The following is an 18,771-nucleotide window of genomic DNA, read 5'->3' as shown; positions in this document are numbered from 1 at the left end:
CACAGCTTCATCGTCGTGGAGGTAGCTCTCCGATCTTACATTGATATGCTAATTTCTCACTTTAACGTCACTAGCTCCGCCCATTTCGCTTATGACCCTTGGGCTACACCCATTTCAAACCTTTAAAACAGCCTGCTACAGCAGCTTTCCCGCTATTTTTTCTCCTAATGACGATTGTTTGTGTTGCGATCGAAACATCGTAGTTTTTTGTTATTTTTTGTTATTTTCTTTGAAACTATCTTCGTGACTTTACTGAAAGACACAAGAATATGTATGTATAAAATTTGCTGATTGTAATTCACATTAATAGGTGATATAATAAATATATACTGTAATTCAAGAAATGTGGAATTCTTCACATCCTGTATCAGTGTAATATTGAGATTGTTTTCCGTCATTTGACTCGTTTGGTTGTACATGACGTCGTGCATGATATCTGCTTTCTCGTTATTGGGCAAACCAAAATTATTCTAAGCTGTGGACAATCATAACAATAAAACATGCACAGTATTGTTATTATCTGTATATAACTAAATGACAAAGTTCCTGCAAAGTTAATGTTTTTTTTTTCTTTTTCTGAAGCAAAGTAAATTTCTACTGTGTGATGTTGAGTCACGGGTACTTGTGACTGTGAATCCTGAACATGTGATGGAATAAGCGGGGCTCTAGCGGTGACAATGTGTGTCTATCATGCAGGACATTGATCTGCTTGACAAGCACGGGCGGACGCCAATCATGTTGGCGGCACTTCGGACTCAGGGGTGAGTACAGAACCACGGTCATTGAAAACAGTTTCACGTTGTTAGGGATTGTCAGCTTCCACCACCAGATTGCCATATATGTTGCCATCCATTGCCAACATGCTTGCCAGATTGTTATGACAAGAGCCAAACAAAAGGTTGATTCTTTTTAGTGCCTACATTTACATTAAATTAGTTGGCTTTGTGGCCGCATCTGTGGTACTGCTGCACGTATATGAGTCTATGCTTCTATTACCTTAAATCAATAGCAAATTGTATGTCTGCAGGCACCTTCCTTTCTTCCTTGGGCCCCATCCCTTCCTGATGAGGCCCTAACCCTTCATGATCAGGCCCCTTTCATCACTTCCCTCTTTTGGTTCTGCGCCTTTCCTTTTCAGGACCCACCTCTTCTTCTTTCAGCCCCGCCTCTCTGTTTAGGCCCTGCCTCTTCCTCAGGACACTGGGTTGGGCTTATTTGGGTCGTGCTGGGGGTTATGGAAGAGGGTGGAGGCAGTGTGCGAGCGCACCAGTTGGTAGTGGTGGCCGGAGACATTAGGGATTGGACGACTTCACTGCAATCACCAAATCCCTCTTTAGAGCCACAATATAAAAAATATATTAATAATAGATATACTGTATTTATCTTACTAGCTGATGAAGAAAGAGACATACGTATGCATTTCAACAAACCTACAGCCGGTTTTATTGCACGGACCCCACGTTGTTGGGTATGGCCTATTACGTTTATGCATTTATTTGGAGGGAGGGAATTGTAGCCAAGTATGGTCTGGAAGGAACTGGAAAGCGAGGAAGACCTAACAGAGAATGACTTGAAGACGAAAGATATTGGTGCCAGAAAGATGTGGCACACCTTGAGCATATTGGCACAAGACAGGAAAGCTTAAACAAATGATAAAATGTGCAATGGACACCTACGGGTTATCTGCCCATGGATCGTGATTATGATCGTTTGCTAATGATTTGCGAGTATGAAAATAATCCCGGTTCACAGTTACAAAATTGTCATTGGAAACCGTAACGCCTATCATCCGAAAATGTATCTCCTTTCATTTTTGGCATACCTCTGATTTACAACAATGGATTGTCAACTCACGTGGTAAAATATCGCGTGTACATTGACAGCCCTTGGTCAGTCCACTGCTGGATGAGATCCTCCCCACGCTGTGCGGGTCGTTGACGTTATTGACTTTATGCTAAACAGTGCATGGGGTGGTGAAGTGGGAGAGTGTAGACCCGTGGGAGCATTTGGGTTCACAGTGCAACAATTCATATTGCTGCAAAAGTAGATTGTCAGGAAACTATTGCGCTGTACAGTACACATGGCACTGCATTGTGTACTGTTATCAGCACATAAATGGTTTCGCGTGCACTCATATTTCTGCTAAGATATTTGTATAGGCAGAACAGTAAACGAATGCTTGTCTCTACATTACATTTCAGTATTTTCGTCTCATCAGCTGATGGTCTTTCTAGACCAGACTCATTCAGCAGCATTTGCTTACACGAGCAAATATTTATTAAAATGGTTTCGACTATCTGTGTATACTCAGCAGAGTTAGAACCTGTGAAACAAATATTGGTAGGTTGCCAGAATTATTGGCAAGAGCACTCTCTTTTCAAATAAGGGGTCTGGTTAATAACAAAAAAGCAATATAGGGTGAAAAATAAGTGTGTTATTGCATTATGGTTAAATACACAGACTTAATTAACTGACATAGCGTATGAAGATGTATTTTTATCAATGTTACATCACATTTATTACGTGCAAGGACTGATGGAAGCCTGTATTACCCACAATGCAGTTTGTGCTCACACCAATGTTGCACTGCCACCGTCTCATTTGATTTAACAAATCCAGCCATCACCAGTTCCCTCCAGTCACCACTGGCTCACCGGTGGTCAGTCGTCTTCTTCACTATCCTATCACAACTACCATGGTTACCGTTCCAATGAACTTCACTTATTGATTCCTCCACCCATGTTGAGGGCTCAAGTCTACCAGACACTGTTTCCTCTCATCCATACTGCATCAAACCACCACACTGTAGGTCACAACACTTATCTTTCTGATTTTAATCTTAAACCACCCAACTTTGGAATTCCCTCCAAATTAGCAGATTTTACAAAGTTTGTATAACCCTGCTATATTCAATTCCCTCATTAACGCTAAACAATTACACCTTTAAAAGTTATCCAAAAGAATGCTATGTTCACTGTCCTAAAAGCGCGATAGGTTTCAGGTAAATCTTCCCATCATCGTCGATATCATCTTACATAGCCATGATCTACCGACTCCCAGATTAGGCCTTCCCACATTGTTGCCATGCCCCCCCCACGGTCTTGCGATGCCGTAATCCATCTCGCATGCAGTGGTCATCCACATGGGGTGCATTCCTTTCTTTGGCTGCCATTCTATCACCAGCCTCATCTGTGGTCATCCCTTATCCCTTATAGATGTAGTGGAATAAATAGGCGCATGGGGGTAAATGGTGAGATCGCGCAGGGGGGGGGGGGGGCAGGACAGTATGGGTCATATGGGGACAGCCAGGTGCGATGGTTGGGACGATGAGGTAACGATTAGGCCAATTAAGCTAGGGAGCCAGAGACGGCTGTGATTGGCTGGTGTTGTTGTCAGGGCTGAAGTGTGATTGGCTGGTGTTGTTGTCAGGGCTGAAGTGGCGTCTTAAAGTCTGGAGAAGTAACAGGCGCACGGGCACGCGGAGCGTCCTTGGGACGCGGGTTAATTAATTGGAGAGTAATGAGAGCGGGGATAAACTGGGGGGACGCGAGGAGAAAGGGGGAGTTGGATTCGGGGGCTGGACGAAGCAGGACGTGGAGCAGAGCTGAAGTGAAGGCAGCCAGCAGTGGAGAGAGGAAAGCGGAGCTGAAGTGGAAGCAGCCAGCAGTGGAGAGAGCACAGTGACAGCGGAGAGCAGAGACGAAGCAGCCAGCAGTGGAGAGAGCACAGTGAGAGCGGAGAGCAGAGACGAAGCAACCAGCAGTGGAGAGAGCACAGTGAGAGCGGAGAGCAGAGACGAAGCAGTTAGCAGTGGAGAGAGCACAGTGATAGCGGAGAGCAGAGATGAAGCAGCCAGCAGTGGAGAGAGCACAGTGATAGCGGACAGCGGAGAGCAGAGACGAAGCAGTTAGCAGTGGAGAGAGCACAGTGAGAGCGGAGAGCGGAGAGCAGAGACGAAGCAACCAGCAGTGGAGAGAGCACAGTGACAGCGGAGCTGACGGAGAAGCAGAGACGAAGCAGCCAGCAGTGGAGAGAGCACGGTGATAGCGGAGCTGACGGAGAAGTGGAGATTGGAGAGACAAAGGCGGCGAGCGAGTCGAGTGAGGCGCGATGAGCGAGCCGTGGCAAGCAGGGGAACTGTGAAGCGTTGAGGACATGTGGAGAACTGTAAATAAAGTGGTGTCGGAAGAAAGACAAAAGTTGTCCGAGTGAAATCAACCACTACAGATTTATATATAAAAACGTAGTAGAAGTCATGCTATGTAATGTATAAACCCACTCCAACACGTCTTGCACGCGCGGACTCACGCGCACGTAGCCCGGAACCGACGCGCATGCTGGTGCAGTGTGGAGCATCTCTGGGGCGCGTGGACCAGCTGCACGGCAACTCGGTGCTGCACTACTCCGTGCAGGGCGGCGCGGGGATCCCCACACAGGTGCTGCTCGATGCCGGAGCTCCGATCGACATCGTCAACAAAGAGGTACCGCTTCTGCATGGGTCCGTGCCAGACGAGCCACTACGAGTTTAAGTAACAAAAACAAGGTCTGGTCGTGTGTAACAACAAAAATGTGGGTAAATGATACCCATGCATGGCTCATGTAATGCTTTTCCATCGCATAGGTCTTTTAAATGTATTTTATTGGTAGTATGGAATGCTGTGTTATATGTGTCCTTTTTGTGTCTCCAAGTTTTGGGTAACCCTTTGATCAATTTTACCACTTTTAAATTCAATAGGGCAAGTGGCCAATAGCAATACAACTTTCTTCGACAGTTTGGTTAATATTTGACCATATTCACAAAAGTTAAGAGTGCCCCTCCCCTCACTGTTACAGACAGACAAAGCTAAAGCATGAATGCTTTCAGCTTAAATTGGAAAGTGTAAAAAAAAAAACTATTCATATTTGTTGACCCACATTGATCTTCAGAGTCTGATCGACAAGCACAACTTAATATTTAAAATGCTTCATGCTGTCTACCAGGAAAACGTGGACCATTACGACATTTCACATTTATCTCTGCAGATCCGAACACCGCTTAATTGTCGGGTTCACTTCGCTTTTCCCTCGTGCACAAGTGTGTAGTGAGCGACTTCCGAAACACAGCGTGTAGAGGGCTTCTTATTTATTTCTCACACTTCAGGCACAATCACTGGGCGACATATATATACACGGCTACGCATGGCTGACCCATCTACACAGCCCCATCTTCAGCGTCTAACGAAATAGCTGGCTGACTAATATAGCCACGACGACGATGGGAGCCGTGCAGAGAATCGGCCATGCGGCCGGACGATGAAGAGAGATGACGGCGAAGACAGAGACGGCAGCCGGGACCCGGACCCCACGACAGCCCCGAACCTTCGGTCACGTCCCCCTTATATACTCCCCGGCGTGGCCAGGCCCCGCCTCCGGCCACGCCTCCTTCTAGAACCTTCGAGCAGCTTCCCGACTGACCCCACCTTTTACCTTTAACCCAGTTACACCCCCCTTCTGGTTGGTTATTATATAACGCGCCCATACTCGTGATTATCCCTCCTGGTCAACAGAGGGTACCCTGTCACTCTGGTCAACAGATGGCACCCTGTCATTACATCTGTGCAAGTGCCCGCGTGTGTCCTGAGACGAGGTGCGATACCCGCCCCTCCATCCCCTCCCGACCTCTCAGGGTGAAACGCCGTTGATAATGGCTGTACGGACGAAGGCCTCTTTAGTGGCCCGGCTGCTGGTGGAGGCGCGCAAGACACGAGGCCTCCACGGATCGCGCCTTATGCACGCACTCAAGTCCCGCAAGGCGAGTTTCACGCTGGGGAACGTGCGCGCGGCTTGCGCTGTGTTTGCACGCGCACAAGCGCCCGCGTGTGCTGGTGTACGAGGGTCGCCACCTCTCGGGTACAAAACAAACGGCGCATATCACGGGCAGAAGAATATCTCACAATACCAGAAGAGGGATGAACTACACGCTACATGTAAATGTATTATGGTTGCCACCTGTCCTTGGGAAACCAGAACAGGTGGCAACCATAGCAGGTACTCACGGGAGGCAGTCAAAGCATTATTAGAATTTGGCGTATAGACAGATTTGCACATGGCTTAATTCAGGAAGCATTGTTTAATAATGGAAGGATTAGAAAAGATAAAAAAAACTTCACAATAAATGATTATTTAGGTGCACAAGTTTTGTTTTCCTGCCATTGTTTAATCTTAAATGTATACCGTATATACTTGCACATTCAAGGGCTTGCACATTAATGAAGTGTAACCAATGTTTAACAGTTCAGTGATCTGTAGGCCACGTTTGGTGGAGGAGTGCTGTGTGGGTACTCCCACCTCTTACGAGACATCATGCAAGCCTGGAAGAATTGGCCAGTTTTCCACTAGAGGCCCTTCTGCTGGCAAGGGGTACCAGCAAGAAATTCATAGCTCAAATGGGATAATCCTGGGGAAAATATAAAACAAATTTAAAGAATAGTGGCTGTTCCAATCTTGAATTTGTTTCGGGTCAACCTTGTGTAATTTTACTTCTTCTTCGTCTTCTTCGTCTTCTTCTTCTTCCTCTTCTTCCTCTTCTTCTTCTTCAATCAATGCATATTGTTACCCAGTCTGGGTGACCACCATAGCATAAACAAGATGATCATATATAGAATGAAAACACTGATTCTTACACAAGCGGTTCGTCTCGTGCATCGTGAGCTTAAGAATCGTTACTAATCGATGGCACATCATGACACCCCCGGTCTAAACATGAAGTGCTATTACCTCCTGGATGCATGCAGAGTCTAGGCATGGTGCTGGTGTGGCTCCTTGCCGGGCTGTCGTTCGGGCTGGTGGGCGGCGTGCTGACGTTGAAGTCTGAGTCATGGCTGCTCAAAGGCACCCTGCTGTCCGCCGTGTGGGGTTCCAGTGCCTTAGTCACAAGGTACCACAATGGCAAAACATGCACCCCTCAGGCTTACTGCCACCTTATTCTCCACGGCCTTCTACACTCATCATCATATTGCAAGTCACTGGAGTGCAATGAGGAATCGAGGCGACTTCTTTCACTTCTATCTATTCACCCGTTAAATACTCGGCATTCATCCACACCTTTCAATGGATATTTCATAGTATGTGTATGGTACATTATCGCAATTATTGAAGGTGGCTTGAGATAAACCAAACAATCTACAATTTTCGAAATAAGCACAGATCGAGGTGACCGGTCGGAAACTCGCTGAGGAACAGAAAGGGGAACACGTGGCTTAGAGATATCTGCTCCTCCTGGTGCAGCCAACTCTTTGGTCCAGTCTGCAGCCTTTCCTTTAACACCATGTACTCTGCAAAGCCCAGTTGCTATGCTTCAGCTACCTGACAGATCCACCAAGCCCGGCCACTGCAGTTCATTAATACACATAAACTGTTTCACCAACCACGCAGCTGCCAATGCTCAGTTCAAAGTCCCAAGGCTACACTCATTGTAAAATCAGTTGCAGGTGCTGTCCGACTGGTTTATTCAGGGTGGTAAGAGAACGTACAAATGACACAGAACAAATGAGAAACAATTCAATGAATTGTGACAATTTAGTGGACGGAGAATAGTTACTATGGCTACAGTTCTAGATTTAAAGCTTTCGTGACTGCTAGGAGGACAGTGCTCCCACTCTAGCACTGTCCTCCAGACAGTCTCGTCCCTTCACCTGATGAAGGCCGCTTGTGTTGTGGCCGAAACGTCGTGATTTTTTGTTATTTTATTTTCACCTACGTGACTTTACCCAATAGAACCAAAGAGTATGGCTCCAGTGTTAACTTACTGCTGCCTCGGTGACTTAGATCACAACATGATCTCGCCTGCTCAGCCAGCTGTATTCAGTTGTACAGCATAGAATTTAGTCCGTCGACCTCTTTACTTTCCCGATTTAAGTTATCAATACAAGAATTTTGCACCTCCGATTAGCACGGTTGGATACATACGGTGCGAAAGAAGTTCAACATAAAGACATACAGTAAAACCTTGGATTGAGAGTAACTTGGTCTGCGAGTGTTTTGCAAGACGAGCAAAAAATTAAAATAAATATTATTTTTTATAAACGAGCGAGGTCTTGCAATACGAGTAGTACGTATACGCTTTGTCTGCTGAGCGTCACGTGATCACAACTGATATACGAGTGCTTTGATATACGAGTGCTTTGGATTACAAACACGTTTCCGGAACGAATTATGCTCGCAATCCAAGGTTTTACAGTATACTCGACCAGTTTTGATTTTCAAGGTCTCATCAGCAGTCAGGCTTGTTAAGTGAATACTGCTGGGCTTCCAGATGGTTTTTATCTGGGGTATTCCACATAATGCTCCATAACAGGGCATAATATATTTGTATAGTTTTCTTTTATGTTCACTGCTTTTGCTGAAAATCACATCAACTTCAGTTTCGTTTGTGTGTTTTTTCATTACATGACTTTAAAATTACTATGTCAATACACAACTGCACCCGACTGCCTCACGATATTTTTACCTGCATTTTAGGCGAGGGAGGGCAGGGGGTGGGTAGAGGGATTCCCGCGTGTGCAGCCAAACCACTGCAGTTCCTGTTTGCTGTGCTGTCAGCTTTCTTGGCGAGTAGAGAATGCAAACTTACCACGAATAAATGTATTTACAGCATCGAGATCTTTGCTCATCGAATACTGTAACCGAGCCATTTGACTCCAGTATTCAAATATTGCGTAACACTACCGTGTGTAAGGTTGCCAAAATAAAAACGGGACATATTGTGGGAAGATGGATTTCTCATAATAGCGGAATGGGGGAGAACTACGTGTCCATCCTTCATCCTGAGCCAGTTCTGCAACAGACTTAAAACAATGTTGTGTTATTCCACAGAGCTTACTCTGTGTGATCGGTGCGCATTTGTGATGGACTGGACTGAAAAGAGTGCGCAATAACTAGCGTCTGGAGTTACTTTAAAAGTCCATTACTACGCAACTGACGAAAAACCGGGACCAGCCTAAGCACAACAACCGGGACTGTTATCTTCCTCTGGAATTACAAGGTCGCAGGTTTCCCAGAACAGCTGCCTCAACAAGGTGATGATATAAGAATAGGTTTTACCCTTTTAACTGGCACAAAAACTGACACCTGTATTCAAGGCATCATGTTTGCAATAACCACAACACAAGCAGTCAAAATGCAAACAAAAAAGACAACTCTGATATTATTCTCTGATATTATTATTATGATATGATATTATTGTTATCAGAGTTGTCTTTTTTGTTTGCATTTTGACTGCTTGTGTTGTGGTTATTGCAAACATGATGCCTTGAATAAAGGTGTCAGTTTTTTGTGCCAGTTAAAAGGGTAAAACCTATTCTTATATCTTGTTTCTGGCAAAGGAGGTCTCATAAAGGTGATGATATCTTGCAAAAACCAGGACAGGTGTCAACTCCAACTGTGCGTAAAGACTGTGCGAATATTTTGTCTCTTATCTTAGTGATATTTTGTCAGGTTCCTGTTTTTCCAGGAAAGCCAGAAGATAGCGCGGCTCGCTGCCTTCTCGTCTACCTTGCTCTGGACGCACTTCACTTGGATTCTTTGGCTGTGGCCTCATATCCTTTGTCTTTTCACCCACAGTGAGATGAACAATGCACCGCATTTGAGTTTGGCTGTTTATATGTTTTTCTCCATCTTAGTAGGTCCCAGGACCAGAAAGCACATCGCTCTAATGTTGATCTCCAATGAACACTATGGACTACCATCTCGGCACAACCAACACTGTACACGGCTGGCTGTTGTAGTGTTTGACGACAAAAGCCTCTTGTTAAAATGATCACATTCGTATTCAAAGGTCTCACAAATTGACAGCTCGAGTGGCTCTAAGCATAGAAATGAATTAAGTCGTCCCATCAATACTCATGGCTCTCACCCCTGTGGAAGAGCTGAGGGTGGTACGAGATGCAGCGTCCATGCACAACACCTCGATGGCCACTTCCAGTCTCAGCAAAACATCGCCGTGACGTTATTGGCACGCAGAGGAAGCCAATAACGGCACTTCAAGGCTGCCGTCGTGTATTACTGGCGCTCTTACATTGACGCGGTGATGTCATTTGTGGACGGGTGGCAGTTTTGTAGCATGCGTACACAACAACGTGTGGCGATGTCAGCAGGTATGTTACCATAATTGTGTGATTGTTAGCGCAAAACAATAAAAAAAACAGTAAAATGATGCTTATTGGAATAGAATGTGCAAGTCAATTAACAACGCAGAATCAAACTGTTTATACTGGAGGATTCCGATGAGCTATGAAGTGCTTTTTCACAAATGTCCAGCATGGGTAGGTCAGAAAGTTACAACAACAAACAATATGAAAACATGATAGGGGTGCAAAGTATAGGAAAGGTAAGCCAATCGCTAATATATATGTGTTTATATTACCAGGTAAAGCACACCGAGTTATTAGCTTCTTTTTCAGAAAAAAATATATTGCATTGGGAGAGAGATGGAGGCAGAGAGGGATTGATGAAGTGGGGAGGGGTCCATGGTGGGAGAAATGGACGAGCGTTTGGGAGTGGTGAAGGCTGCGAGTAGAGGCAAGGGGGAGAGAGCCATGTGGGAATAGTCAACTCTACTCCCGACGCTTGGCATGTAGCTCTCAGGTTTGTGGCGAGAAAATCAATGTAACCTCATCACAGGTAAGTAATCAGAGCATCTAGATCTTCGTGCCTCTAATAAATGTAACTGATCCATAGTAATTGGGGATTCACATTTAATAATTACCTTGTAACTAAGATCTGTGCTGCATAACATCGGACGCCCATGAAATAGAGCCTAAAAGCTTCTACGGCCCTTCCCGCTGAATTAAGTATAATGTAAATAAAATCTAAATTTAAAGGGTTATTTTCAATATGTTGTAGAGTAATTTTACACACACACACTCAACGTTCTACACACTTTAATAAGCATTTTGTTGGTGCCGTAAACATTTTATTGGACCCCACCAACTCCAAACATAAAAAAACGTGGTGGCTGGAGGTGCCTGGAAGCCAGGGTTTTTATAGAGTGCTGAACACATGGTGCCCATCGGCACGAAAGAACAACCAGTTAAAGCTTTATTTAGCTGCCACGCTGTATTTGTATTTCCTTGCGCCTTCGCGTGAATTGTTTCTTTGACGGCCGTGTGCACACGTGGGTGGCGCGTGGTCCCAGCCGATGGCCGTGATTGTGAGCGGAGCGGCATTTTACTGCCTCGCAAAGGTGGCACGCCCTCCACCCGGCATCGCCAGGAACCAGCAAGAGCAGAGACAGGTCTGCAGACGTGCACCCAACACCGTCTGGAACGAGGTGCGAGCGTGCCCGCGCCGCGTTGGCCGGCTCTCTGAGTGAAGCTGCAGTGGCGTGGAGACCAGAGGCGCAGTGGTTCGTGTACTGCGATATGAACCCTGCTCGCCTGAGTTCGACTCATGGCCATGGCTTAGTGCAGAGTTTATTGATACCTAAATTGGTCCTGGAAACCCTCTCTCTCACCCCCCTCATTTCAGTAGTATGGTCAAATGGCCATCATGAATTACACGGTGCAGGGATGGCTCCGTTAAGCAGTGGATGTATAACTGTAAATTATCGCCTAAGGTTATTACAGAGTAAATGCCGACAGTCCTCGCCCCCCCCCAGAAAACACCGGCTCATTTTACCGGGCTCGCGTGTTTAGCACGATCAACACATAAAAGGTTACGAGAGAGTGGTAACATTCTCAGAACTGTTTTTGCGTCAATGTTGGCAAGTTTAATTGTCGGCAACAGGATATAGGGTAGACGTGCCGGTCGCAAAGGAGGTGGGGAGAATTGATTGCTAAAGCATCACTGGTTCCCCCCTGAGCTCCATGGTTATGGGACTGATGACGTTGATGATGATGATGGTGAAAATTGTAAACTTGCCGTGTGGATTTTCCAATCGATGTGCACCTGTGTTGGTGTTGATGTGCTTGTGTGTTGCGTTAAACTACGATTGCGTGCGTGGTTTGCAGACGGTCATCAAAATGGCTGAGGCTGGAACATTCACGGCGTCCACGTATTGCATAATTTGCCTGGTATGTTCACCCCGAACGGTTCGGTCCCAGCATGATACTCTCTGCTCTCAGTCCTTCGCTTGCTCAATCCTTTACTCCATCCTTCACTCTGTCTCTTGACTAGGCTGAACGCTGGGCGGGCCAGCGATGGGAGCGGGGGGACACTTCTTGACCTTGAATAAGCAAAGTGGAATGTTTGGCTGAGCTTTAGAAAGCACATTTGGGGTCCATATGAGAAGAAACGTAAGGCGAGAGTTGGGTCAATCAAGGCCACTCACTGGCGAACTTCCCGTCTCAGTCACGGAATAATTACAGGGCTCTACCGGGTACTCCCTGTGGAGGGCGGCCAGGCGAGCGTGGCATCCGGCTGTGCTGTCATTGCACAAACACAATCTTCCCATCACGATCTCCCCACCGGTTCTCCCTCTCCACGTGCAATTAAGAGTGGACGAGTACCACATGCTTGTTATCCATTTCAACGTGGGGTTCACAAACCACGAAAAAAAATCTGCTCTCCCAGAAACCCAAACTGTTTTACTTAAATCATCAAGCCTGCTGAAGAAGGCGCCTTCAGTGACGATCAGCATTTATATAAATCATGGGAGAGGCAATCGGGGTGGCGCTGTGGAAGAGTGTGACTCATTTACAAGTTGAGAGGTCAAATCCCTGAGGGCATCATGCCTCTGGGGTCAATAAAACGCGTACCACTTTGTGGGACATCGACAGTGGTGGTCCAATGAATGGACCGATTCCCATAGCGATTTGTAAAATTTTGATCATTGCCTCAGGACCGGCAATAAACACGACCACCGCACAATGTTCATTGGTGTACCGGACATATCTAACATATTGACTATTTAAACTAAACGCTGGCTCCTTAATTCTTACACGTTATGCGGCTGCACGATGTGCATTCGCACGCCCTGCTTTGCTTGTGTTGGCGTGCATCACGTGACTCGGCGCACCCCCTCTTCTGCTGCGTTTCACAAACCAGGCACCCAGGCCCCCCCTCTCCAAGCACTGCCCCATGTGTGGCAGATGCATCGAGGGTTATGACAGCCACTGCTGGTGGATCGGAAACTGTGTCGGTAAGTTGGGAGTAAGTGTGAGTTTCGTCGGCACCTCGTTGCATTTAGTTCCGAGTCTTAGCCTAGTTGACGACAGCCTGCGGAACTTTAGTAAAGTCTTAGTCTGTCGATTTTGTTTAGTCATTCCCCTTCGTCTAGCCAACTTAAGCAGTCAAACGTTTCGGCAGACAATATTATCTCCACCCCCCCCCCCCATTCCAAATATCATCACGTCAGCCAATCGGCGTTCACGTTAAATGTTTTTTTTATAAAACGAATGATCAATTAGTGTGTCCCTCCAGAGCACTGCTGTTTCAAATACCGTTGCTAAATTATCTTGGTCTGCGCCTTCGTTCAGCCTCATTTATTTACACCCACTTCGAGCTATCGTTGACTCAAGTTAAAATCGAACGTTTTTTTACGAATGTTCCCATTACAATTTCACTTACAAAATTAACACCGGTGTGAAGTCATGGACGCATAGCAGTGCGGCATCCAGTGATGCTCTGGTTGCAAGATAGGACATGTGCTTGCTTTTTACACTCCTGCTGCAATTGCATGAGCGTTGCAACAAAAAAGTGGGATTTTTTTTAAAATATATATATAGAAACGTTTAGTTGACATAAATGTATACATTAAAATTGTGTGTCCTGGTGTCGAGGGATAACGGACATCCTTGTTTGTTTGTTTGCGCTAGGTGCAAAGAATTGGAGGCACTTCCTTGGCTTGATGCTGTTCTCGCTGGCGTGGTTAACGTGGCTCCTCTGGGGATGCGTCTTTTGTGAGTTGAGACGATTCTGTTGGATGCGTTACAACGCCTCTGCACCGAATAGTTCTGCATGAAACTGCAAGGAACAAAGACGCCGCACGACGACATCTCCTGCGCCGCGGTCCTGTGTCGAGTCTCGATAACGCAACGCTGGCTGGCGTATATTTGAAGCGCATGCAAGTTGATGAATGTTTATTTTCATGGAAGGTTTACTGGAGGTGTCCACAGCCCAAGCTGGTTGGTCGGCGGCGGCGTAAAAATCACGGAGTAAGTTTAGATAAATGAAACAATCACGTGCAGAGTTGAACAAAACAACAGGATAATGTAGAAGACAAATATCAGCAATAGTTAAACATCATACAAGGGAGGAGAAAGGTTGATGAGCAATTTACTTGACTTCGAGTACATATTGATTCTAATAATCTGCGTTGTTAGTCCTCCTTCCTATTTGAAATCCAGTGCATGATCTGTTGCCCGCGTCTGTAGTGGTGACGAGTGTAACGGGAAAACATTGCAATTCACACACACGAGTGACGCGATGCATACAAAATATGAATACGGGTGCAAGTTATTGTCTCACCCTTGTGCCACATAACATTCCCCAACTCTGCCACACTGAGTCGATGGACAGGCGTTGAAATGGCCATGGCCAGTGGTGCCTGCTGCTGCTGCTGCTGCTTGTGTTTGTGTTTCTCGACGTAACGAGCGCAGGATCCCGCGCGTGCACGCGCCCCCGCGTGGCGTTGAGGCGGTCCCTTCATCCGTGACGCGTGGCGAGTAGGAAGGGACCCCTGTGGGTGGCTCGAGCGTGTGATGCGCTCTGTGGTCTCAGTGAAAGGGGACTGCGACGGAATCGCCGATCTCACCGATATTAGCCCAATCCAATATTTACTCGGTCCATAGATCGATTGGCGATGAAGTCGACGCGGCGATTGACCCCGCAAATTATGATTATCCCCGCAAATTATGATTATCCCCGCAAATTATGATTAACCCATGTAATTTTGATGCGTGTAAATTGTGGGTCGGCCGAGCGCAATCGATACAATTGATCTCGATTTAACGATCCGCAATGACCATATATGGGCAAACACACGCCCACTTCTTTCCGTGTATGGGAGAGGGCAAATCTCTGATTGGTGATTTTGTCGGGTGCATGGCTTTATCGTATATTATGGACTTTATCGTATTACGGTGCCTCTTGAACCAAGAGACCGTGATTGGGTCGTTTTTCCTCGTCCCATCGAGTGCATCTTCACACACCACAGAGTCGTGACTAGAAAAACAGATGCAATGGGGAAAATGAACAGTTGGTTCATCGTTGTCACTGCCTATGACCAAACTGCACAGGAACTAGCCCAGTCTCGTCAGATCTCGGACGCTGAGCAATGGACAGTGTGTGGATTGGTGACCTGGTACCATGCACAGAAGGTTGCTACGGGGCTACATGGTAGGCAGCAGAGGGCAGTGCAGCAACATTCAGTTGAATTGCACTTCTACTCTCCTACATATGATCCCCACCATCAATTCACACTGATCAGTGTGGTGGTACAATCATCTACCAATCCACTGATGGATGAAGGCCTCCTTGCATCGTCGGGGTCACAGGGGTTGTTGGGCCATGTTTCGCCATGATGGTAAGGGTCATTTGATGAAGTGGGGGTTGTGGGGCGAGCAACCATGACCTGTTCAAATATCACTTAGCACTGACATTAGCCACGGCTAGGAATCTAATTCAGGTCCATAGGTTCGTGGTGCAGTGCCCTAACCACTACTCTACGGCTTCACAAATGTCCTACATCTTTCCCCAAGTTCTTCTAACCTTTCTCAATTCAAGAAACGTATGAACACATCTATTACGCCTTCAATAGTGCTGTTTATTGCTAGCCGCTTGGATTTTTTTTTGCCCTTTGGCCCTGTGCTCAGCAACATAGATTTGAACAAAAACATGTTGACCAAAACAAACACAAATGTTGCTTAAATGTACGCATTGTACCACGTCCAGCCGCATAATTTATCAGAAGTGTTGAACGCGGGGGGGGGGGGGGGGGTGTCTCTCAGTCTGGAATGCAGAGTGTGGGGGTTGGGGCCCCGCAGGGCCGGACGGCACGTGGAGCCGAGTGGCGCGCATCGCCACCTGCTCCCCATGGGTCACCTGGACCGCCTTCAACACAGCCTTTCACATCGTGTGGTTGGTGAATGCGCTGGGCACGCAGCTCTACCAGGTTTGAACCGTGGCGTCGTGCGTGCGTGCGGCTGAGCGAGTCGCGAAGACAGAGTGGGCGAGTGTGGCCCGCGAGCCACGCCGCCGCCGCCGCCTCGCGCGTGCCGTGCCGGCCAATCAGAGGTGCTCGCTAACAGCACTCGCCCCAACAGGCATACGTAGGCTCGAACGGGGGGGGGATCTTTGTTTTGGTGTGATTCAATGCGCGCACGGACACATGCAGGCATGCTGGGGGAATCTCTCATCGGCGCCAAATGTGACCATTTAATCGCAAACCTTAATTGCAGCTCATTCAGCGTGTGCTCTTCAGGCTAGATCTGAGATATCCAAACTACAGCCCGTGGACAAAATCCAGCCAGCGATGTCACTGAAACGTACGACTGTATTGAATACGGCTATCCTCAGCTTTAACATTAAGTGAACATTAAATGAACAAATATTTGCGCGAAATGTGATTTAAATCAGCGACTGTATACATAGCGGAAGCTTCAGCCACATGGTGCAATTGGTTTGACCTCGGCGTGCCTCGGTCCGTTGTAACGTTCGTTGCATTAACTCGACAGCCGTGTGCGTTTTAAATTGAGTTTACCGTATCGGAAAGCATAACATTCCCCGCCAGTTCGTGCCTGAAAAAATTGGGGACCTTTTTGCCAGTATCAAATGAAAACCTATTCTTATTTTTTCAGACTTGTGTTGAAAATCGTTTTTTGTAAAGCTCCCTATCTGACCCGACTTTTTATACCTCTGACAGCTCCTTGTTCTGAGGATGACGGTAGAAGAGTACGTCAGTAGAAAGAGGTGCCACCACGAGCACGGGACGCATGCCCACGTGCCACCGCTTCTTCACAAGTGAGAACACCGCTCCGCTCGCTCGGGCCATGTCGCTCGTGTCGTATGCTGGCCGCGGTCCCGTCTGTTCATCGTGCTGTTGTTGGCCGCTGAGCGTGCTCAGCGACCGCGATATTTAAAAAAAAAAACGTACAAGCAATCCAACCACTAAAGCATTCACACCTGTTCTCTCCGAAATTAATTATGCCTGTGCATTTATACAATATAATAGTTTGTTTTGTAAATCATCTGAATGCAATCGGATTTCACATAAATACTGTGCATTACGGGAAACCGTTTGTCGAGCAACCATGCAAAGTGCTGGGCATTGCATTGCAGTTTCCACCAGAATGTTGTGCAATGTGCAGAGCTGGCTGAGAGAGCCAAAACCGTGGGGTAGTACACGAGCACAGTTGTTGCTCTCCGAGCCTTCTCGTAAATCATCACGGTCGTTGCTGTTGTGTATTTAACGTGGCGGTACGCACAATGGGGCGGCTTCGTGGCACAGTGCGAGCCGCTCGCCCAGACTCTCACCTTGTTTGAATAAATGATCCATTGCAAGATGTAACTTTAACACGTAAGCTTTCGCGACCAGTATTATCCATGAGGTTTTTTGGGTTGGATCGCGTAAATGTAAATGTGTCGTTATACCCGCCACCACCCGACACAGCCGGTTAGTAAGGTTTGTCACGTAAACAAAACATGCCAATTCGTTACGAGTTCAGCACACCGGTGTGTTGAAGGGTAAACCCACAAAAATTATCAATTTAATTCACAAGTACCTGTTGAACGTGGTCGTCAACATATCGTATCATAATAATCCAACTTTTTTGTTTCACTGTTTGAACTTTTAGAAACAAAGAAAAATGAAAGTGCTCACTCAGCCATCGTCATCAGGCTGTTCTCTGTGAATGTTCACGAGGTGGCCTTCGGGGGTCCTCGGTGAAGAGACCTAAATCTTTCCGCCTGGAAGAAGTCGGTACCAGGATGTTGAGTTGAAAATGTTACTTTAAAAAATTGCCAATTTAATGATTTTTTTGTTGGTTAATTTAATGTGTCTATAATGGGCTCATAAATCTGCTCGGTGGCTTATGAATTGAGAGTTATGTTAGTGCCTTTGGGTTTTTGTATATTGTTAATTAAAACTGAAAATAATTTTTCGTTGAGGCTTTATATATGGAATATTTGTCTTTTTACACTGTTTTATAATCGTACAACGAAATCGACAGACACAAGCAGCCACACTTCTATGCGATGGACATTTACGAAGCTTGCATTGCCAAGTCAACTTGACACCGATGCCCCCAGGACAGATATTGAAGCATTTGTAACAATGTCACGCTTCATTTACATGATGACACATTGATCGTACGCATGGATCACTCAACAAATGCAATTCAGAGACCTCAGATTGAATGTTGAGGGAAAGTAAAATGAGCTTGCCAAGGACACATCTCCGGAATGGGTGGCTGATGGATGGGATGAGCGACAGACTACAGCCACTGCAGATGTGGAGTGATGAGATTCGTTTATGTAAAGGGGGTGTCAATGGCATGAGTCCATCCAGCAACGGATACACAATAATGATCATATTGATAACCACAATAAACATTACAACACTGGATGTCTCTGGATTTTCTCCTTCGATAATATGTAATAACCTGTACGTACTCTTAAGGCCCCTTGCAGATGCTTGCCATGCGTGACACGGCCACAGAGGCACACTAGATTTTGAATAAATTCGACTCGTAAATACGTGACATTTGTTTACAAAAAAAATGCATTATTACTTTTGAATCCTCGTGGTTTTTTTTGTTTTACTTCAAAGACATTACCGAAAGATATGCAGGACAC

The 18,771-nt window shown here is 46.3% G+C and overlaps 1 protein-coding gene across 2 annotated transcripts in view; it reads left to right on the top strand.

Annotated features, from left to right (window-relative positions):
• The window catches only part of LOC116939370 (palmitoyltransferase ZDHHC17-like), a 32,141-nt gene extending 13,602 nt beyond the window's left edge, over positions 1-18,539 (top strand). For both annotated transcript variants that reach the window (XM_076065146.1, XM_076065145.1), the window contains exons 6-17: positions 697-761; positions 4,319-4,481; positions 5,666-5,791; positions 6,774-6,916; positions 9,475-9,576; positions 11,152-11,272; positions 11,988-12,050; positions 13,024-13,117; positions 13,794-13,877; positions 15,927-16,090; positions 16,841-16,938; positions 17,772-18,539. In XM_076065146.1, the coding sequence (XP_075921261.1) occupies positions 697-761; positions 4,319-4,481; positions 5,666-5,791; positions 6,774-6,916; positions 9,475-9,576; positions 11,152-11,272; positions 11,988-12,050; positions 13,024-13,117; positions 13,794-13,877; positions 15,927-16,090; positions 16,841-16,938; positions 17,772-17,787 (1,239 nt within the window). In that variant the 3' untranslated portion in view covers positions 17,788-18,539. The remainder of the gene's footprint in view (positions 1-696; positions 762-4,318; positions 4,482-5,665; positions 5,792-6,773; positions 6,917-9,474; positions 9,577-11,151; positions 11,273-11,987; positions 12,051-13,023; positions 13,118-13,793; positions 13,878-15,926; positions 16,091-16,840; positions 16,939-17,771) is intronic.
• Positions 18,540-18,771: the final 232 nt, after the last annotated feature.

Source organism: Petromyzon marinus, chromosome 6 (genome assembly GCF_048934315.1).
Source record: "Petromyzon marinus isolate PM22_M1 ecotype Great Lakes invasive population chromosome 6, UKy_Petmar_22M1.pri1.0, whole genome shotgun sequence".
NCBI classification, from domain to species: domain Eukaryota; kingdom Metazoa; phylum Chordata; class Hyperoartia; order Petromyzontiformes; family Petromyzontidae; genus Petromyzon; species Petromyzon marinus.
The sequence above is the reverse complement of the archived record's forward strand: the minus strand, read 5'-3'. Positions and strand labels throughout refer to the sequence as shown.